The sequence below is a fragment of the Osmia lignaria genome, chromosome 10, assembly GCF_051020975.1.
Source record: "Osmia lignaria lignaria isolate PbOS001 chromosome 10, iyOsmLign1, whole genome shotgun sequence".
Lineage (NCBI taxonomy): Eukaryota > Metazoa > Arthropoda > Insecta > Hymenoptera > Megachilidae > Osmia > Osmia lignaria.
The window spans coordinates 10837444-10861132 of record NC_135041.1 but is presented as its reverse complement, the minus strand read 5'-3'; the positions used below and the strand labels follow the sequence as shown (position 1 = coordinate 10861132).

The following is a 23689-nucleotide window of genomic DNA, read 5'->3' as shown; positions in this document are numbered from 1 at the left end:
AATTTCTATGAAAACTCATGCATCACACAGATATGGGTTCCATGAATTAGCATAGCTAGGCAGGGGTCAGTGTGTGCCTGGCCGCCCAATCCAGAATTGAGGATTAGCCCTCCCTCGTAAAATTTCATCTTAATAGAAATAAATATTTAGGTCAAAATGCAAAAATTCTGATTGACCTGACTAATTATCCCAATGATATTATAATAAAAGCGTTGGCTTTAGGTAATTTAACGAATGAACAAATATTCCTATTTTTCTTTCACATTTTCCGTGTAAGGTAACATGAACAAAGGATAAGTACTCGAGTTTTGAGTCGGTCGGTGACTGAAGATTTTGTTTTCTTTCGCTTCGTTTCATTTCCCTTCTTTTTTGAGAGAAGCCGAACGGTAGAACACGAATGGAACAACCCATGGGTAACGGGACCATTAGTCATAAGGACCACCATGCGAGTTGGTTCGTGGTCCATCGACATGTGGGCCATGCCTCCGCAGGATATTTTGTAAACACGTTATCGTGAACACGAAAAAAGTGGCTTCTCCAACGAAACCCTTCAGGATCTTGTCTTCAAAGGGCTTTGCTTTCTCTTTTCGAGTTAAGAATTTGTCGAGTCGTTTATACAGAGTGTCAAACAGCTGATGATGCGACCAGAAAAATTGAAATTTTATGTGAAGGAATAAACTAAAACTGTAGAATGAAAGTTTCAAAAATTCTTTTCTGCTCAAAGGTTTTCTTAATAAATAAAATTAATCGGAAATCAAAGTGTTAAGATACTAAGTTACAGATGTACATACTCTATATCTAAAGTAGATTATTTCTTGTAGTATTCATGTTTTTGACACCCTCATAAAAATTGTTGGAAGAGGAGCATAGGGTACCTATGTATTTTGTGATAACATTTTCAAACTCGTTGTTGATCGATGCGATCTTGAACAGAGTAATTTCTTGTTGGACAATGAGCTCGTAAGCAGTTAAACGAACCGTAAACGTGAGTCATAGTAATCTCGATCTTCTATCCTACGCTCGTATACTTCAGTATATTTCAGTGGCCGTTAGTAATTTTTGATGATTCAGTCCATCGCGGGGGTGTTTTCAATGAAAATAGAATAGGTATATACTTCTGTCAGCCACTTAAATTTATAACTGTTTTAGAGATAGTTTAGTGCTTTGATTTTTTTATTGCTACTTCAATTTCACATTTTCTGTTATTTGTTGTGCAATAATGTTACAGGTGATTTTGTTTATTAGGCTATAGACATTTATGCAAATTTTCTGCATAACAATTTTTTTATTATTAGACTGATTAGTAATCTATATTTTACATGGAATCTAGACTTTGAAATAGAAAATAAATATCGCTAAATAATTATTTGCAAAATCAACGATAGTTGGAGAATATTTAGATAAATTCTATGACTAATACGAGTACACAGTAATTTAGATCTTTGTTTGGATCTTGCAATCTAGAAATGACTTGTTTGCAATTAGCAAACATTGATACTTCATAGAAACAGTTAATAATTAACCAGAATTCACTGTAATTTAGCTAGTATTTAGAAATGAATTATCCTAATACAAAATCATCAATTTTGAGACAGCTGAGTGTAATAACTCGACCGTCCACTCTGTCTATGACAAGTATGAACCTCGTTAATCCGAAGAAATATTCGCGCAATTATTCAAATGAAAAATCAACGAAAATGTATCTGTTCTGAACGCCATCCGTGTCAGATTTTCAACCGTTCATCCTCGGCGTGGTTCCCGGTGCATCCCTAGGTGCATCGTCTCATGCAAATCACGCAGTCTGGCCAACGCAAAGCCCGTCTCTCCCTCTCTGTTTCCGTTTTCTTGGTCGCGTAGGTTTACTCACGGACGCGGACACGTGCGCCGACCAGCGGAAAGATGGAACAGGGTTATTTCTGTCGTCATCAGTCACTCGTGGCGGGACTTAAAGCCGGGGAGAAACAGGCCAGTTCACCGGCAAGACACAACACAATGCTACCATGGGTCTGCTCCTTTTCCGGAGCTTATATGCACGTACACGCAATTCGTTTCCACGTCTCGCAGCAAGCACCAACTTTTGCTCAATCTGACATGTCCCAACGGTGACCGTAGTTCTCCCGTTGTTTTGGAAACTTTGAACCAAAGGAAGGAATCGGTCGGTCACGAAAGTAATTTTACCGAAGATTTCCGGTGTACCAGGAAGCTTAAAGCAAATAATTTTAACCCCTTAACAACCACCTCCGTAAAATTACGTTTCCTATGTACAGTCTCAGAATTCAACCTCCTTAATATTACATTTAATAGAAACTTAACCCTCTATCTGGGTGATCATTTTTGCACATTTTTCTAAAATTCAATGAGATGATTATTTCTCTAATTGAATAATGATCCAGCTAATAGATTAATTATATCACGGATGCGAGGGGGCAAATACAATTTTATCTGGTGATCGGTTGTTGGAGGTGACAGTCGCTGATAGCTCGTCACGTTTCTTTGATGCCGTACAGACTCACGTGTCGATTACGCACGTTTAACCTGTTCAGGTGTCCAGGGTGACCGGGATACCGGTGAACCTGTTCACGTTGCATCTCCTCCGGCAACCTGTTTGCTCGTGTACGACTGGTTTCGTGCTGAGCTCTGTCAAAACCTGTCGATGTATGTATCGCGAGGAAATTACAAGATGAATCGCTCGTTCCTACGAGAATTTTCCACTCCCATGTTTATTGATACCGAAAGCGTTTAATAAGAATGTTCACCATGAATAATTTCTTTATTGACAGTAGAATATATTGATCTTAAATAAAACCTATTTACAGAAAATGTTTGTTTACTGTACTAAAATGATTTGATAAATGATCAGTAGAATAATAAAATTAGTCTAACTTATTTTTAAAATGAATTTCAAAAATTAATTAAAAATTGATAATAAATCTACTCACCCTCTCTTAATTTTCTACAAGAATAATTATTTTTAATTTCAGGTCAGTCAGGACTATACGGTACAAGCAGAAACTTAAAAAACAGTGGCCTGTTTCCATCGACATTCAACGTGGCCGCGAAAGCAGATATTTTTGTGAATGCAACTTGCGGCGAAGAAGGGCCAGAAACTTTTTGCAAACCGTCCGAATCGTCCAGATGCGCGGTTTGCGATGCGAGGAGTCCGGATCCAGGCAAAAGGCATAATATCAGTAACATACTGGACTCAAATCCTGGAAGATGGTGGCAGAGTCCGACCCTTGCCAGAGGAGATCACTATGAATACGTTACCATAGTGTTGGATCTTAAACAGGTAAGAGAATCTGTTTATTTTTACTTTTTTACTTTTTTATTTTTTTTATTTTTGCACTACTTTTGGGACATTTAACTATAAATTTTTTATTTTCATGAAGATTTGAAAAAATAATTAAGGGTTTCTATTAGTGATTATAGTCACCCTTGGCAGTGAAAGGGTTAAAACAGCTTTACTTTGAATTATGACATTATTCTTATTAAACAGTGTAATTTTATTAAGTGTAGCAAAATAACTCACTTTAGAAATTAATTTTTGCAGATATCTCAAAATTAACAATTTTCTAACAAATCATCTGTTATTCTAAAATCTCATCATTTCCATTATTACCGTTATTCTTTATTAACGTTCATTATTTCCGGTTTCATTAAATACACGAAAGCTCGTTATCAGAAAGGAAATGGTACTTTTAAGAGAGAACAAGGGGCGAATGATTCCGCGAGGAAAGCAGTGGTTTCATTATTCAAGGAATTCAGGATCGGAGGCGATTTATGTACGTTGGTCCCCTTCGGTAAGCTTTCACGGGCGAAACCTGAAGTGGCCTTACATTGCGTCGCCATTAAAGGGTCGTGTAGCGAGAACACGCAAAGGGCTCGCCGGTTGTCCCTTCCGAAAAATCGTAAAGTCGCTTTTTCCCCGCTCGTTAGCCTCCTTTCTCGCATTGTGCCATGGGCTTTGGCTTCGAATTTATGCGCGTCGGTCGGCAGAAAAGGGATCGGAGGGTAAAGGGGGTCGGAACAAGGAGGAAACCTCGGGGAAAAAAAAAGGAGAGCTGTGATTACGCAAAACAGAGGAAACGAAGGACAGAGGACTAGAAAGAAGGAGAATGGATACTTTCTGGGTACCTTTCTTGGAATTTCGCGTGCAACGACCAGGTATACACCTGAAATGGGTCTCCAAAGAATTGCCAACGAATCTGGCGAAAAACGTTTTAACGAGCAACGTGGATCTTTTTTTCTGAAGGGTCGGTATTAAGTGTTCGACGAGAACCGCGCCGACAACGTTCGCCAGCAGTTTTTCCTATTAATCGTGCTCTCATATTTTTTGATCAGGTTAATTAGTGGGTAGGTGTTTCTTTCGTCCTAGGTGTTGTTTTTCCAAGCTGTTATAGTGTACTATAATTATTAACTGTTAATATGATGAATGCGAAGAATGCAGCCTTATTGTTATAACACAAGAAACTTACAAAATATGGTGTTATTATATAAATAAAAACAAGAAAAGAGGAGAAAGTATGATTAACCACTCAAACGATTAATAAGAGACTTCTACTTAATTTGTTCTCGTTGAAGAACGACAAGAACGAACGATGCTCGTTAGAGACGAAACTGTTCGCAATCGTTGTAATCGGCTGCTATTTTAGCGCGATATTAATCACAGTAATCAAACAACCCTCGATCAACGTGTAATCATTCTGGATGGTCGAATTTAGCTCGAGTCTTGAAAAACGTGTCTCGTTTAAAATAAATCGGATAATTAAGTAATTCCAGAATTAGTACATTATAAACTTGCAAGCTTTTTATTTCAAATAATTATTCTTTAATTGTAATTAAAAAAAAAAACTGAATTGATATAATTTATATATTTTATTCAAGAAATTTTCTGATAAACATTTGTTCAAATGAAACGGTATTTGTTATTATGGAATAGTTTTATTTTATTTATTCAGAATTTTATTATTCATAAATATGTTTAACACTGTTGTACAACACCGTTTAAGATGTAATTATTACTCTGATAGAAGAATGAAATTTAACGTTGGTTGGTCAATTAATGGATACGTTAAGATAGACGAAATCTCAATGTGTAATTAGAGAGCTCGAGGATGGGTCGAAGCTTCAGTCTCTAATTGGATACTGATTGCAAAGCTAATCCTTCCCCTACAGAGATATCTTTGGCGAATAATCGGCTACGTACCGTTTATCGGCTGTAGAAGATGATTTCTCGGTAGCAATTAATTAGAAGGCTTCGTTAAGGAATGTTAATACGGTATTTACGAAGATCTCATTCTTATTAATAGTCGCGTGGAACGGTTTGTGAAAAACACTGCGATGATTAATGAACTCTTTACTCGCGTCTACATGGTTTGAATTATTTTTTTTTATCGGGAAAATTACTGTAAAAAATTGGTCGTTGATAATTCAAACAAGTAATAAAAAAGTGTTGCTTATACTAGAAGACAGTATATTAATGATTTATTGGCAGATTTTGTTTTATCGTTTCTGGTATAGTTGTAATCTTGAAAATATAAGCGAAAATTAATAATTTTTTGAAAAGTTTTCAAATAAGAAAAATAACAAATTTTCTATATCTTTTAAGTGATAGGATTCCTTAATTTTGATAAGGTTAATGTTAGAAAAATGTTAATGAAACGTCGTCTAGATGGGAAGTTGCCATATTTCATCGAGGCGTCAAACTTTCGGATGCGCTACATATCCTATCAAACCTTTTATAACATGGTAGGATGGTTTATCGAGATATTTTTAAATTACGGTCTACGGGTATCGGCAGTGATTATGCTAATCGACGGATAAGCAGACTGCGGGGTCCATATTTATGGTTCTCGTTAACGTTCATTGCGCTTATTAATTTTACGAGCGGTCGTCATTGTTCATGATTGTTTTCCTCGTCTTACAAGCAATCATCAAATTCATGTTTTATCATTGTTGCATCGTTTGAATGTTTCATTGTCTGAACCATGCGGTATTAACATCTCTGATCCAGTTTAATTATCATTGAAACAATTGATGATACATGTATGAATTAGGCAAGGGTGCATCAAATGTCGTTAATTAAAATATTAAAATATTTAATCATAGGGTATGTATCGTTTATATATTCATTAAATATCTTACAGTATCTATACGAGTAAATTCATTAAATACAAGATTACTAAATTTTAATTACTAAATATTATTGTTTTCTCTGATTTTAATTTCTTAATTAAGATTCGTAGTGATTTCTAATGTTTCATCAAGTAATAACTACTTGTCCAACTAATTTCAAATTTTTGAGGCAATAAATATAAAAAATAAAGGTGAAGAATTATCAGAAATAGTAATTGTATAAGTTGTTATTATTGCAGCATGTATTTAAGTTTAGCATTTCTTTAGGTTTGTTCTCGTTGTATTAGTTGCTGTTCCGAGAAAAAATTTCACTTCCATTGAATTCATTATTCATGCCTTTGAGCGGTGAATTTCGACCAACGATAAGTGTCCTGTTATTTCGTGAACGATAAAAGATGAATATCTTCCACGTAAGATCATTTTGAGACTGCTATCTAGTCTTCTTATTCAGCTTCTCTATAGGAGAGTTAAACTGATTCAAGAGAAATAATGAATAGAAAATATGAATTGACACCTTCATAGTTGGTAAACATGAAGGTTGCACGGATTAGCAATTGAAAGAAGGCTAAATATTAAAAATTTTATTTTTTACTTAAAATTTTATTTTTATTATTTTCAATTTTGTTAATAAAAATAGTATTAAATAAATCCATTTACTTTTATTATTTAAAATAACCGAATATTTGGCAAATAAATCGCTTAGAAAGAATTTATTTTCCAAATAAGATTTTGGAATTTATTTGAAAAAATTCTTATATTCACATAAACTTATTTGAAGCAATTATTTGCTATTTTTCTCTGTTATTATAATTTCAAATAAAGTGGCCAACTTTGATTGAAATATCAAAATTATCCTAATAAGGCAATTAGCAATTCTAAATATCATTTACCGTACCGATTCAACGAGTTTGACAGATTTTTATCATCAGTCTATAGTTGACCTGTTTCCCATGTTCGCACTAGTAGTATGCCGCTTAAAAGCAAAGTGACATCGTTCCCTTTCGTAAAAGTAGCGACAAACGAGTCTCAATATATTTGCGGAGTCACGGGGCGCCTTGCATTCCTCGCATTTCGTTCGAGTCGCTGGCTCATTTTAAATTTAACTTCTGTTTGAGCTGCTGATTGGCATGACGGGGCACCGAGCCGGCCGCCCACGCGGTTAGTGAAATAAATTAATTTGTTCCTACCTAAAATGACCAGAGCGATGAGCCATCTTTGTCCAACCACCAATTGGTATTTTATCAAATCGTCTCTCAAACTTCTTATATGACTGCACTTAATAATTAAATATAATCATTCTGGATTCTAGAAAGAGATATCTTAGGGCCTAGGAACTTTCTAAATGCTAACCTAGAAACTAGGGTTAAATGTTACAAGGAATACCCTCGTTTGTTTATCCTGATGTCTGTCTGAACCTTAAACCTTGACAAACGTGACAGGAGTATCACTGTAACGAAAAGTGGAACGCTGTTAAGCGCGAAGAGAACTGATTTCATGGTAAGGTAGAAGTTGTAACCCTTTGGTAGGGTTCACGATGTCAGAATCGAAAGTGAAAAGAGGTAGACCGAGTGGCACTCGACTGGGGTCGACAGTACGCCAACGAAATCTTTCATTGTTCACGGATTAACGAGTCTCGAGCCAGGATCCCTTCGGTTGTTCCGAGGTCCTCGAACCTGGCTTGCTCGTCTTCGAACCGCTGAATGAATCATCTCCTTCGTCCGGGGAGAAGAATGGAGGAAGACGAAGTCGCGGTAAATAATACCCTTTGGGGTAGGAAGATCGTTTCTCGAGCGAGTCAGCTTCGCCCGTTCGTTTTTTCAAGTCTACACCGAGGCATTACCGTAACACGAGCAACAGAGAGTTCCTTTATCGAGTCCCCTCGATCGCAGACCCTGAAGGTTAAGATGGACCAAAGGTGGTTGATGTGTCATGGTTGCTAACAGAATTACCAGATTAAGACTCGTCCAATTTTCTTGAGGATGATTCAGAATATTACATTTTGGAAGCAATTTTTAAAAAATTAGAAAAAATTTCAGTTTATCTAATTACATGGATGAAACTGTAATTGGTGAAATTGAGATAGGCTCTAATGTATGCACATTAGATTAAGAAAATTTCATGACAGAAAAGCATTACGAAATACCATATATAATATGTCAATTTAAAACTTAAAGCTTGACAAAAATGACGACATATATGCACCCTTTATTAATGGTTCGATATCAAATAAAGGGAACAGTGGCCATCAAAGCAATGATTTATTGTTGCATAAAAAATCTCTTATAATTTCATGACAGAAAAATAGCTCAAAATATCAGCTATATTAAATCAATTTAAAGCTTGAAGTTTAATAAAGACATCTGCACGTACTCTTCACGATTGAAATCTTCCGAGGGCTACATACCATGCACTTCCCAATGACACATTTCCAAACAATTATTTTCACTTTAAAAAGGAATATTATAATGTGTTGGCAAAAAGTGGCAAACTTTCGAGGATTAAAAAGTGGCCAATGCAGTTTTTCTTCCCTTTGTACAGACGATCATTAATAACAAGAAACTGCTTGTTCCCGAACGGTAAGTTCGAGGGACCAAAGTGTGCCAGATGATCAGTCAGGAAGGGACTCTTTTTTTGCTGCACGAAACTCTTTAAGAGGCAGTACGGCGGTTCTTTGATTTTTGTCGGTACTCGGACACCGTGGCACGTTACGAATTTACCTCGTAATTCAATTCCCACGGCCACTGGCGATAATTACAGACCGCCTTGCTGTGAGCCATCTTTTTCTACCCTTTCCTTTTTTTTCGAGGCTCAGCTCACAGGTGATTCTCCGTTGAACTCGGTTTTTTTTCTTCCTGCTGGCCCTTTCTCTTTTTATTTTCTTCACGTACCCTTCTTTTTCTCCCTTTTACACTCACTCTGTGCCTGATTGTTCATTTTTTTTCATCGGCCTTCTCATTCACGCCCTCGTTCCTTTCTTCTTCTTTTTCTTCTTCTGCTTAATTTCTCTTTTGTTTGTTATTTGCCGTATTTAGCTTCCTTTGTTCCCTTTTCTCGATCATTCTTTGTTTGATTTTCCTGCAATTTCTTTCCTCTCCTTCGACCTGGATCCTCTGCCTCTCTCGTTGTATCTCTTTACGCCGCAGAGAACGGCGTGAATTATTATCTTGAACCGGAGTCGAATCGTGGCAGAACTCGTTATTAAGATATTTCGGTGCCCGTGTGATATTATTCCTGGCCCCCTTGCCGGCTCTTTTACCGACAAGAGGAAGTGCAAGTCGAGATCTCAGGTACGAAAAGGAACACCGGAGAGCTCAGTGGTTTTCGTAATTTCGTGACTTACCTTTTTCCTTTCTATACTTCAGAATACCTCGTTTTATATGGCATGATAAAAATCACACTTTCTTTTTAAATAAAAATGTTTGTTTTTTATTTTACGCTATTTCAACAGTTTTATATTTTGGACTTAACTAAACTATTCTAAATTTGGAAAAATTATTTATTGTTCTTTGATAAAGTTATTATTAAATAAGATTCAATAAAGCTTTAATTAACAAAGACTAGTAATTAATTAAAAATCAAAGAATAGAATGACCCCATTTGATGGATTAATTGTAACTGCTTTCGTTTCATTTTGAATGAAATAATTAAAACAAATGAAATTATATGAATAAAAAAGAATTACATATTGCCAGAAATTTTTATAAGTTCAAAGAAGAAGCATATCAAACCCACAGTGGCTAATTATACTCACAGAAACGAACAAACTACCATCGTTGAAACGAAAAGGGGGTGGGTTCACAAAAATTTGTCCGCTTTTTCGACGGTGCAGTTGTAAAAGTTCAAAGCGGTCGTATAGTTCGCCGACCACCATAACAGCCGTCCAATTAGCGTCCTCGCAGCCGCTATAAATCCCTGTTCGATGAACGTAGTTCGTTTTCGTAATAACCCGAGGAATACCACCCACTTGGAACAAAGAATTTTCAAACTTTTAAATAGAATTTTTTCGAACGGCAATCTGAAAAGAAAGGTTGGAAGTAGCCAGGATACGGTGCAAGATCGTGACCGGTCGTGGCGACTGAAAATGTGAGAAAATGGAGGGCGAGAACTGGCTGACGATAAATCAATGGAACCTCCTGGTTCTGGAAGACATAGTTCTGGTTCTGGCCGACAATAAAGGGAACTATTCGAATATATTGCATTCTATTTCTAAATATAATTCGAGACCACGTTGATTTATTATGGATATTAGAATTGTTTACGAAGCGAACAGGTCGCGTGAAAATGCGACCTCTCGCTAGGGACAGGGAGAAATTCGTGACTTCGATTCTGCTTGATGAACGCCTGCTGAAAACGTTCGACCTTTTACCAGTCGATTATCTAATGACTCTTAGTATTACTTCACTGGCATGAGCTGGAATTTATTATTCGGGTTTAACTAAAGAAGGAAACTGATTACACTTATTTATCATTTATTATTCATTGCGGTAATTATTTTTATTCTGAACTGCGATTGATTTTCTTATTTCTTCTCCTGTGAAGCGTTCAGTATTCTAAATAATTTTTTTATTATTTTGCGTATCTATTTTTTATCTTGCATAATGGAATACAAATATTTTAATAAACCTAGGAATATTTATGAAGGAGGGATAAATTGTCATTATTTTATTTATTTTTAAATAGGGCTTATTGATACTGCTCCCATTTGGTATTGAATGAAATACAATTTTTAATGAAACCAAAGGGATTCGAAACATTTCATGAAACTTTGAAAATGAGCAAGAAGAAACGTATCGAAGGGTTATCACCACCCTTTCCGCATTTAATGTGATCTCTTCCTGTTACGTGGTGCATGTACTTACACACACGGTCGGTCGACTTCACGGCAATTAAGCCCATACCGTACTGCACAGCTTCTGGTTATTTTTAAACGGATCTCATACGAGCCGTAAGGGAAGACGACGAGTGCACGTGCACGCGACAGAGGGAGGTAAACGTTCCTTTGCATTAAATAATTGCGCTCACGACGTCGCCAACTGATTATTTCACCTGAAGCTTCTTGCCTCTCTTTCGTCCTTTAATCGCTCACAGCTGATCGTGTCAAGGTAGTTCCGCGCTCAATGGGACTGTATAATTTCCCAACGGTACTGGTAGAAATTCCTACCTGTCTTTAGTGAAATTTACCTGGGGTTCTTCCAGATGTTGAACCTTTCTTAGAAGTGTACAGTTTATTTATGACTGGTTTCTAATTTAAATAATACTTGAATGCGAAATTTTGATAGATTACTCTGGAAAGTATTAATTTTTAGCACAAACAGGTAGTTGATTGCATGTATTTATCTATTTATTTATTTATTACGGTAGCCTGAAAAAATATAGAAATTAATATTTAAATTTCATACGATCACATTTTAACATTTCTTTAAAAATGAAATTTGATATATTAGGATAAATATTTGCAATACTATTGAGTTTTTCTATAAGAACAGCAGAGGGCTGAAAAGAAAATAAATGCAGCACGTAGCAGGCCGTTTATGGAGGCGGTTGTATGTCGCGTCGCAGGTATACTGGGCCAGGTATTTACCTGTGCATCTTGTACCTTCATACTTTCGGCTCCTCCGGCACCGAACCGATCGTACGTACAAGTATTCGCGGCGGTGGTTCTTAAGCAAAGAAACAGCAGGAGAAAAAAATGTGAACGAACCTCGACGATCCATGGGAGAAACCCCGTGGATCCTAAAGGAACCTCCTTTCTGTTACAGACTTAGTTGATTCAAATGTTTTTCACAAAAAAGGTTCCACTAAAAATTAAATAAATTTGAAATTTCATGCAATTAATATTTAATCGGACCAATCAAATAATTGGCAAATAAATAAAAGATAATTACTATGTGTATATACGTTCAGTGTGCTGGTTCAAAGGGACCGATATTACACGGGAGTTGGTCACTGTCAGAGATTAATGACCCTAAATAGAAACCACCATTTGGTCCGCTCTTCGACGGAAGTTTATATCGGATCGCGGCGCGTGCACTTCCTCGTGTCCTCGCTTCCAGACTAATTTCATCACTACACACCGTCACCGTTTCTAGTTAACGTCCAAGTCCGGACGCATTTCCACGACAGCCACGCTTCACGCGAATTACTTTTTGGCAATCGTTTACTGTCGCGAAAACGAGGAACCAAGCCAAGATCACGTTGGCAAAGGACCAGGACTCGGAATCCAAACGGCAGACCGCACGGTGTCCACCTCATCCCTTTTGCTTAGACGATTCCCCCGCGTTACAAACGTGTTGCACCACTGTTTGTGAATATACAAAGTTTCACAAAGTTTTAATATATGTTTTACGTTAGAATCGTGGAATATTAACCCTTAGCTAGCACATTTCACCAGAATATCATGGCTGGCACACTGGGACGTTTAAAACCCCAACTACTAAAATATTTCCTGCGAAAAAGCTATGCATTATTTTAACTTAGAAAAATTCATAGATAATCTTCGGAAGTTGTTTTAACATATTTCGTAGCTAATTTTAGTAAAATTAAGTGTTGAATATGAAAAAAAATTTGAGAAACGTAGAGAAAATCGAGAAAATGATAGTTTCCACATAAAAATTCGTAACTTTTTCAAATTTTTATATAGAGCTAAAATTTTCAAAAAGGAAAAAAGTTTGGGGTCGTCCCATACCCCACAGTGCCAACTAAGGATTAATGTGAAAATTGATCAGTACTTTGGAAATGGTATCGTTAATTATGGTAGCCTGATTTGATCGTGAGTGTACACGCGTAAAACAACCGGACTTAGGGTGGTATCGCGTTACCAAATAGAAGGTGGACGTATTAATTGCAGATGGATTTAAGGTAACGCGAGACGACATAATCCGATTATGAGGCTCATGTCGGCTAGACGTCAGTTTCGACGACGACCAGGATTTCTGGTTGAATATAAAGTTACGAGATCTTGTGGTTAGCTACATCGCTGCTGTTGTTTCTTCTCTTCGTTTCTATTATTATTTCATTTTTTCAAGTGGAACGTTCAACAGGTTACGAAACACCATTAGACCTTTAGACGGTCGCTAAGGTAGCGATGATAATTTCAATTTTAGATTTGATTTCAGATCTTTTTTTCATCTTCATTTTCTGAGCTTCATATTATTTTTTCGATAAATGAAAATCTTTTGACATACACAAATTTTATTTTTTCATATTTAATAATTTTTCAAGAATTGTCCCTCTAGTACTCAATAAAGTTTTAACCAACAGCTGATTTTTACCTAAAAAATTAAAATTTAAAAATAAACCTGAAGCTATTTTTTTTGAAACATCAAAATTACTCTTAAGCTTGCACAGAATATTATTAATTTAAAGTAAAGGAAGTAATAATTCCATTCTTCAAAATATATATTATAAATCTTTACTATCAACACTTCTGTGTTTTGTATTAAGAATATAACGGAATTATAAATTATGTTTGAATGTACATGCGCGTCGATCATCCACAAAGGGTTAAGAAATACAAAAAGAAAAATTACAAAATGATTCTAAGAATGATTGTACCGGTTGGTCACTTCCGTTTCCCGGTTGCTAGATATAATAAGAAGGATTAGAATCTCCGGTAACTGTTGCAGTGGCGGCTCGTTACAAGCCGATACAAATAGTAGCGCCAGGTAAATGGTTGTACGTATACGATGCTTATTGTTAGCGACAGACACGCGTGAAACGGCAAAACGTTCACGCGGAACCGAGTGTGGCTACACACGTGTAAACCTGCAATTCTGCACTGTCCACAAGCGGAGGTGTCGCTTCTCGAGATCCTGTCGTGGATAACAACGAGACGTGAGATCTGTTTACGATACAAGGCTCCCTAGCTTCTCTTTTGCCGCCCTCTCGCTGCTTCTTCCCTTCTTTATTGTACCGGCTCCAAGAATCGAGCCTCGGGAACACACGTTTATCCTGTGAACCGGTACATCCTTGGAAACTCTTCGAAGTAATGTAAAATCTGTTTAGATTCTCTATACAGAATGTGTTCAAATTTCATTAATTCATTAACATTTTAACTTTACTACTTTTCCTCTTGCCTGAGATAGAAATAAATATAGTCCTCTTTAAAGTTTCTTCAAATAATTTATTATAATTTGATGAGTCAAAAATGAAAATAGTAGTCACGAATAAAATTATTTCCCTAACCATACAAAGTACTATTGCTGTTTCACGTTATAATTATTAACAGTGGTATGTAATCTGCTGTACTTCAAATTTTATTCATGGCTTGCATTTGAACGATTTTGGAAAATATTGAATTAATTTGTTAATTATCTTATGGGATAGTTCTGAATACAATAATCAATTAAATACATACACAGTATGCAAAATAAAAATCATTTAATTTAATAAGAAAATAGATTTCAAGTCCAACTACCGTTCTTCAAAATGTACATTTGCATAAACGTTTTCGATCTACTAATTACGGTGACAGCATTATAGATACTAAGTCACACTTTCGACGCTTTCTCGCGAAATCTCGAGGCTGAAAATTACATCTGCATTATCTGCTTCGCGTCTTTTTGCTCGTTTCGGTTCACGCATCGCGCGAGCGTTGCATCTCGCTCGGTCAGAAAATAGCGGTTGCTTGTATATTCAGAATATCTGCCCTACACCGAGAATAGAGTGTGCAATTTACTTTGGCGTTATATCATCCGGCGTGTAGAAACAAAAGTAAGCACTATACAGAGGCGTAGAATGAATGGCCCTGGTGATACGGTGGTTTTTTTTCTACGATATCAGAGACATGAAATTGAAAGCTCAGAGAAAAAAGCTAATTCTCTGATAAAAATATTTGCCTAAGAATAGTTTAGAATATATTAATTATTAAATGAACAGACAGACGTCTAACAATAAGTGAAAGAATTTGCAATTTTCTTTGGGAAATATTTAATACTGAAATAATTGATGATTCATGTCATAAATTTGATTGAAAATTGATATAAAGTTATTGAGGATATTATTAACATGGGTAGGTAATGTGTCACTTTTTTTTATTCTTCGAAAACAACCACGTCCAAGAATTCTAATAACGACAAGTGCCGCCCCTTTCTTCGATGAAACTCTGGACCCTGAAGAACGAGTCTGAACGACGCAAAGAGGAGCACTTGAAGCCTTACCGGCTCCAGGAACCGCCTGTCCGGTAAACTTTCTTGCTCCCGCAACTCGATGCACCCCATTTATGGTGCCCGCAAGATAGTGCACAATGACAATTTATTAGTGGTGCCCCATAGCCACGCTCAAACGGGGTCTCCAGTTGTACCCATAAAGGGACGTCCTACACCTTTGGTTCGTGAGAAACGCAAAGGCTATACAAAGCTGCCTCGCTTGATCTTTGACCCTTGAAAATTAGATATTTTCAAAAATAGAATACCTACCATTCAAAACGAAAGAATAAAATATTTTCGACATATATTTCTTCATCATATATTTAATCAGATTCAAAATTAATTAAAATAGGATGGTTGGATATTAAATATTTTATTTCTAAGATTCGTTTTTCTGTCACTCCTCCAATTTAAAAAGAGAGAAGGGTAACTCCAGCAAATTGTATGATTTCAAACGCAAACATCTTTATTCTGAAAATTCATAAAAATTTTGAAAGGTAGTGTACGTCCTGGAGGATGAACAAAAATGGAGAAGAAATACGTTGAACGCACGATTGGTTCGAAGAAAATCAAAAGTGAATCGGTAGCGCAAAAGTCACGCTCGATCTCCGTTGTAGCATCCGAGAAATAGGATTTTTTTTTGCGCGAGAGCAAGCCGAGCAAAGGTAGCGGAATTCTCGTGGCCGAACCAACCGTATCCTGAAGAAGGCTCCCACGATCGAGTCGACAACTAGTCGCCTTCTTCCAAGCTCGAACGCATCCATAGCCTTGTAAGGATACGGCTGGTATTAGCATCGAATGACAGAAATGGCTTTATAGTGGAAGCTCGAGAGATGAAGAAAGTCAATAATGACCGGATTCACCTCGGGCCCTGACTCGATGATCAGCTTAGCATTGCTACAGACGCGTGTAGATCGGGGACGATTGTGCTGTAACATCGCTATTGTTGAAGTACAATGGTATTCACACACGTGGACAGAAGGAGATAAGTGTCGAGGACCTTTGACCTGTAGTCCAAACTTAAAAAAAAGAAGAATGCATAAAGAATACCTGGTTTACATTGACAAAATAACATTTCTTAGAATCTTTTACTTTTTCAAGAAAATTAAAAATAATTCCTTTACATTATAATTAACTTTTAGCTGGCACTTTGGGGTTTGAAACAACCCCAGCTAATTCAGATTCAATTTAAGTCACTTTAAGTAAATTAAATTAAATTAATTTACTAAAATAAAATTTCTTTATTCTGGTGATGTGTGCCAGCTAGGGGTTAAAAATGTTTTCAACCTTTTTTTAGTCCTTGTATGGAGATAAAGGATAACAGCATCTTGAAAAGTAAACTTTTGCTATAATTTAAAATTTGAAGAATGTGCAATGTAGGTTGAGATCTAGGTAGGACGTGTGCGAGCAATTTCTATCAGCTTGTAACACGATGATTGGAGAGTCTATCGCGCTATGAAAAGGTCGTGATGGGGTGCGTCGAGTACAGCTCTTGACGTGCTTTCTTGCAGGGTCATCCAATCGAGTCTAGTATTTGCACTGATGCCACCCCATCAAAGATAAACGCAGTGCCCTTTAACCAAGACCTTTTTGTGTGACTTGTTGAAAACGAACGTGATTGCGCGATGACTTCGTGATGCCTCCTGCCATTAATGATTGCTTGACAAATTTTCTTTCAGGGTAAAAAATTTCATGGAACATTTTACCTTTCTAAAGAATCCCAAACGTGTTTTGTATTCTATATTTTAATTAAAATGGTCCTCTTTACATAATATACTTATAGAAGATGATCTTGAACCTAGAAATTAAAAAATTATTATACTTCGCAATTATGTAAATATGTAGGGAATTTTCTTATGAAGTCCTTACATATAAATTTCATGATTTTTTGAAATTCCGATTTCGGGATCATCCCTTGTTAGAATTTCTTGAATGACTGTAAGTTGATCAGGTTTGTGTGTCCACGTCTTTTGAAAGAACATCCAAGTAGTAGGGACATTTGTTTCTTCTGTCTTTTCGAAGTGGATGAAGCGGCGTGGAAAAAGCAATAGCCTGGTTACCATGTAGAAAGCATCAACCTTGAACTCCGAATACGTTCTTGACTTGGTACACGACCTACCCCATGACGAAGCACGCGATGTTGATAGCAAGTCGAAGCAGACGAACACGTGCAGCCAGTGTAAATATTTAGCCTTTGGAACGTTTGCACGCCGCGGTTGTACTTTTCCTCTCTGTTCTGCTTCTTCTTGTAAGGTCGTCGTCGAGCTTTCAAGCTGCCACCGCGTCTGTAAATATCGACAACACAGATTGCTTCGTGAACTGATTCGATGCCACCGTGCAAAGCTTTCAACCCTCGTAGGATTCTGCTCTAAAACTAAACTTGGGGATTGTTTAAAAATCACCGTTTCAAATTTCAAGCTTTCCTTGAAATAAAGGAGAATAAATTAGAAATCAATGAGAAGGAAATTAAATTGAATATTTCAAATCTGGAACTTTCAATTTGGTAGAAAATTACAAAAATAAAAATAATATAATCTATAATTAAATTTTAATTATTGCTATATTGACGATCCAGCATCCGAGGGTTGATTAAAAATTAGAAATCACTGAAAAGAAAAGTTCCATTGCTGATCACATTTTTACCAAATTATCTCAAAATTTCCCAGTATCGCGAGAAATCTTACCGAAAAATGTCTGAAAATTAATTAGAAAATTTACATCAAGTTAGCCTAAAAGAAATTTCTTCAACGTGTCATAGAATTTCACGGCCCAAAAGCAAAGGGACCGATGAAAATTAATATTAAAGAGTGGATTTCCATGATTCGACTAGTTAGGAGGATCCCATCTGCATAACATAGAGGATCGTCGCGAGTATCGGGAGTAAAAGGATAATTGAAGTCCGCTTCCTCGGGACTCGAACCGAACGTTCCGGACGAAGTCCTTAGAAGGAAACGGACCCCGCCAGTATCGCGGACATGCGATCTGTCTTTATGGTCCGAAAGTGGGCGTCGGTCTGGCTTCACAATGCCGGCGTAACGACGACGCAACCAGGACAACAGACAACGACAAAGACGGACCCGACCAGAGAATGAGGGACTCCTGTCTTGTTAACCCGACGAAACAGGCCAACGTGTGTCCACCAGTGACACGGTAGTCCTCTTCTGAGTTACTGTTACTTTCGACAAATTATGAAAGAGAACAGGAGAGGTTGAGACTTATATTAATAATCTAACCTTGAGTTTTCGGAGATGTGATGGATCATGTTGCTCGGAATAATTAAGGTGGGCTCATTATGACTCACCTGGATTTTCACTGTTATTTTCTTATTAATTAGGTTTAATATCCTATCAATGATTTGCCTAGGTTTAAAGCCTAATTTAATATGTACTTTTATTAGATATTAGGTATACTAGCATAAGTAATTTGCCTGTACACCTTACTATTTTATTTTAATTATTTTTTAACTTAGTTAACCCTTTCACTGTTGAGTACTCTAAGCTTGAACGTGTGCACGAAATAAGAATCAAGTCAATAACACTTATCATTTTTCTTTTTATTTCATTTCATTTCTTAGTTTATTTTTTCATTTTTTTTCTTTTTCTACAAACTTTCCGAATAATTCAATAGAAAATAATATTCGTAATAGGTGGGTAGTAATTCATCTTCCCTGTTTCATTAATTTAATTTAAAAAAAGAAAGAATTTTCTGGTGAACGCACAAGATACATGCAGTGTAATAACGGCAATCATACATTGTTATTTGTTAACGCTGCAGGAAACATGGTTTAGTTGGATAGATGGCAAGCAATCCAGCTATGTGAATTATTTCATGCTATTTCTGCGTGTCTGGAATTAATTATCCGGCAGAAAATTCGCTGGACACCGCGGGGACTCGAGCGAACTGCAGGATATCTATGGATCTCTGTCCTCCATCTCGGTTTTTGCTATTATACAACACTGAAATGAGATGGTTGGAGATATCGTAGGTGTTCTGTGTGTATTATTACTTATCCATGAAATGACGAAACTTGTAGTACATTCGAGACTTGTCAAATATTTTCTATTTTAAATCATTTATAACTACATTAGTGTCTGATATTTATTAATGTAATTGCATAGTGGCAAATTTTTATAGTTCATTTAAAACTTACATTTTATATTAATTGTAATCATAATTATAATCATTGATGTGAACGTTGTCTGATTACAGGTGTATCAAATAGAGTACGTGATAGTAAAGGCAGCAAATTCTCCCCGACCAGCAGCTTGGATTTTGGAAAGATCTATCGATGGTGAAAATTTCGAACCGTGGCAGTATTATGCACCGAGCGATGAAGAATGTTGGACACGATATTCCGTGCCGCCTGTTTCCGGAAAACCCGTTTATATCGGCGATGATGAGGTCGTGTGCACCAGCGTTCATTCCAGGCAGACGCCTATGGAAAACGGAGAGGTAAGTGCATTACTTGTTTCAGTAAATAATTGCAGCTTTGATAGCTGTAGTGAAAATTAATATTGCTATTGACATTTTGAATCGTCTTATAAATGAATGGCTAAGAACTTATCTTCGTAAGTGTTATGATGCACCAGCGAAGTGCAATTGCACTTTTCTTTGTAATGGAACTGTTTACTTTTTTCAACAAATTTAAAAACTTGAAATATCTCGTTATCTATATATTCTACAAGTACAATGAAATTTTATTAACTATTTTCTATAATTAAATAAAATAGAAATTATGCTACTCAATTTTCGTTAGCAAGTACTTAATCGTCAGTAAACTCGAGAACTCATGGGTATTCTAATCATCAATTACAATTAACCCACCGTGTTAAAAAGAGCACATAACAAAATTACGAGGCTTCACCACATGATTTACGATTTCTTTCCGCAATACCATCGATCTTCTGGCAGTAGTTAGTCAAAGTGGAAGGTTGATCGTACGATTGCGAACGAGTAGTAATTATTCGAGATCACAGCCTGATGGCTCGTTCAACCTCTATTTGTTTATGCAATGAACAACTGTTATCTTTTGGGATCGCTTAACTCATTTGGTTGAAATAATGATCTGGATTCTAGTGCTAAGTAACTTCTAATGGCATACGATATCGCTAGGAAATAAATTATTTCACATCTCCTAAGGCTTCCTAGACTTTCAGAATTTTCAAGAAAATTTATGTCTTTCAAAATTTGTCAAATTTACAAATTTTGAAAAGTCTATATTTTTGTAAAATTTATACATTTTTCAATACCTTGAAAATTAAAATTAAACTATGTAAGTTCCTAACTCTTTATTAATGGAACATACCTGATAATTTACATCCTCTTAAAAATTATCCCCTCGTGTACTTTAACTTATAATAAAAAAAATAATAATCTTTGTAACATCGTCGCTTTTCTTTAGTTTTCATTTTAACAAATTTATTATCTTGAGTATTGAGCAATCCAAACAAAGCTAATAATAAATGGAGCATATTTGTACCGTTGACCAGGAAAGGGTTGAGTCATAATGACTATTGATCATTGAGAAATTCGTGAGAAAAGGAAGAGAACGACAGAGGAACGATGTTCCAAGGACTTTTACAAGTGTCAGTTATTCTTCATTCCCGTTAAGAGGCAATGGTGTGTTATTATTCGCGTTCCTCGCGAAAATCTGACGCGCGAAATCGACTATTATTTTCGTCTTGACGCGGTAGCCGTTCCAACCGAGATCATTAATTATCTTACGTTCCGTGTACTCGTTCGTGTAATTACATGATTGGATGATTAGCTGGCCGATGGTTCGATGTTGTACGAGCCACGGGATGCTTCGACGGAAACAACTCTTCAGAGGCATTTCCGTTGAACACCGGACGTTTTTATACCTGCCTCGATCGTCCTTAAGATATAGAGTAATTTTCAACATAACTCAACTGACCTGAATCAACTAACGATCCGAGTTGATGCTTTTTATAGGTGTTAAATGATGGTTCGATCTTGTTGAAGAGTTACATTTTAACGATTTACGTATTTAGTATCAAAGATAAATTTATAATTCCAAAATGTGATTGCATATTAATAAAGGATATAGGAAAAGAAGGCCCCAGGATTCGTTTTAACAAATCTCGTTCATTATCTATTTTCTATTAATTATTAAACGAACCAACTTTCTTTAAAAGGGGGTGGTTTCACCCCTTAAGAATGTACATACTAGTGTGTTTTTCATTCAAAAATAGAAATTATTATCCGTCGACGAGTTTCTCTCGAATTTCATTGTTCCAAGCCTTCGAGGGTCTCGCGAAAGCGTAAGAACCGGCCGGTGAGGGAAAATTAGCAGATTTCTCGGAAGACCGGCGGATAATTAGAGCTTATAGCCGTGCACGAGTGCCGTGTACACGGAATCGGTTTTGTGTACACTGAGAGGTGGACGAGAAAAGAAGCGTGACAGAGATATCGGTTGTAGAAGCAGAGGAAGAAGGAGAAGGAATCGATGATACAAAAACGGCGATCCCTACATTCCGACCATGTATGGTGTAGACTGACCTTATATGGGGCTATCACGCACGCACCTCCTATGGGGGGTTGCCAGTTTTGCGCTTCTGTACGCGGGTAGATTTCAACGAGCAACGTAAATCGGGAAGCTTTCGGAGTTTCGAACGTACACTCTTCATATGTGAGTTCTATCAGAAATGAAAAAATGTTTTTGGAACATTTTTATCATTTAAATATTAACCCTTAATGAATGTATATCTCAGCTCTACAGCTTTCAGCTTCTACATTAATATTCCATTTTAAATATTTATCTGCAATGAATATTTTCCAAGGCTTTTTCAAATTTTGTTTTTATTTCCTTTATTAGAAATTTATAATTAGTTACTTTAAAATAATTCAGACCCAATGAGTACCTATGTCCTTAGATAAATACAGCTGTAAAGGGTTAAAATTAACCCTTACAACTGGTTGAGTATAAGAGAGATCATATAAATTAATTATTGTGTGTGCTATTAATTTTATTATTGCTGTTTAATAAGAATTTTTTTTAGTTAAAATATAACTGAGATAACAAGCTAATTTAATACAAGTTTGTCTACAATTTGCCATAGAAAATGTCACGTATCTTGTGCAATTAGGCGAAAAAATTAGTAGAAAGATCAAGCTTAGGAAAGTGTAGGTGCGTTTATTCTGAAAGCGATGTAATTGTCCCGTATTAGGAACCGCGTGGTACCATTTATGGAACTCGTTTTCTTTTTAACTCGCGGTACCATTCGTGAGAATGATTTATTCCTTGACTGTTAGCAGACAGTTAACAGATAGCTTATGCAAAATGTGTTAAGTTCATTTATACTTTTTTAATTTAAAACGAAAAGTAATCAGAGTAATAGGGTCATCGATGATCTATTTTCTTTTGCAGATCCATACACATCTGGTGAACGGTAGACCTGGTGCCCTGAACCACAGCACGACCCTTCAAGAATTCACGCAAGCCAGATACGTACGGCTTCGACTTCAGGGTCTTCGACGCAATGGTGAAACAATTGCTGATAAAAGACGTGCTTTTTATTCGATAAAGGAAATCAACATCGGTGGAAGGTGTTTGTGTTCCGGTCATGCGGCACGGTGTCGATACAGTGTTCATCATGGGGTGAGTCAATTAAAATTTTAATTTTAATTTTAATTTTAATTCTAAATTCTGAACTTCTGTAATCTATAAATTCTTCAATTTTAATTTTAATTTTTCTGTAATCTTTTATTATTTTAACTAAAAATTTTTGTAATTATAATCATTTCGATAAATTACTTTAGTATAGTGATTTTAAATAAATTCTGCACATACATTGTCAACAGTAAACACATACAATATTAAAATATTATACAAATACACTCTACACGTGTTACCCGAAAACGAGTTACGACTACTTGTGATTCACACATTGACTCGCGTTAAATTACAAGTCGTAAAATTCACGCAACAAGTTCTGCAATTAACACATTGGCTTCAAACCAGTTACAAGACTTTTTAAACGTACTATCAAAGAAACTTAACACTTATGCATCTCAATTTTAACAATTCTTCACTTCTAACATAAGAATTGTTTGTATTTTTCATAATATTCTTATTTAAACCAAATTAATAAATTAATTTAAATTTTCTAACTATTAAATTGTTTGAGTTGAAAACAGTTTAAATTCAATGACTTTATTTTAATTATTGAGAATTTATAATATCTTAATAATAGTTAGAACTACACCTTAAAATAGTGTACCTAGTTATTTCTTTCAAATATTTTAAAATATAGTATTAGGATTTGTATTATCCTTTAGCTAAATGAAAAAATAAAAAAATAATTGATATTTAATTTGGAGTCAATTAAAGAGTGAAATGTTAACAGGACAGGGGCAAGCAAAGAAAGCAAATCGTCAGGGTAGATTCA

The 23689-nt window shown here is 36.0% G+C and overlaps 1 protein-coding gene across 2 annotated transcripts in view; it reads left to right on the top strand.

The window, feature by feature from the left end:
• wb (wing blister) overlaps positions 1–23689 on the top strand; it is a 118777-nt gene that overhangs the window by 18450 nt on the left and 76638 nt on the right. For both annotated transcript variants that reach the window (XM_034339794.2, XM_034339793.2), the window contains exons 2-4: positions 2982–3289; positions 19491–19733; positions 22669–22899. In XM_034339794.2, coding sequence (XP_034195685.2) covers positions 2982–3289; positions 19491–19733; positions 22669–22899 — 782 coding nt within the window. The remainder of the gene's footprint in view (positions 1–2981; positions 3290–19490; positions 19734–22668; positions 22900–23689) is intronic.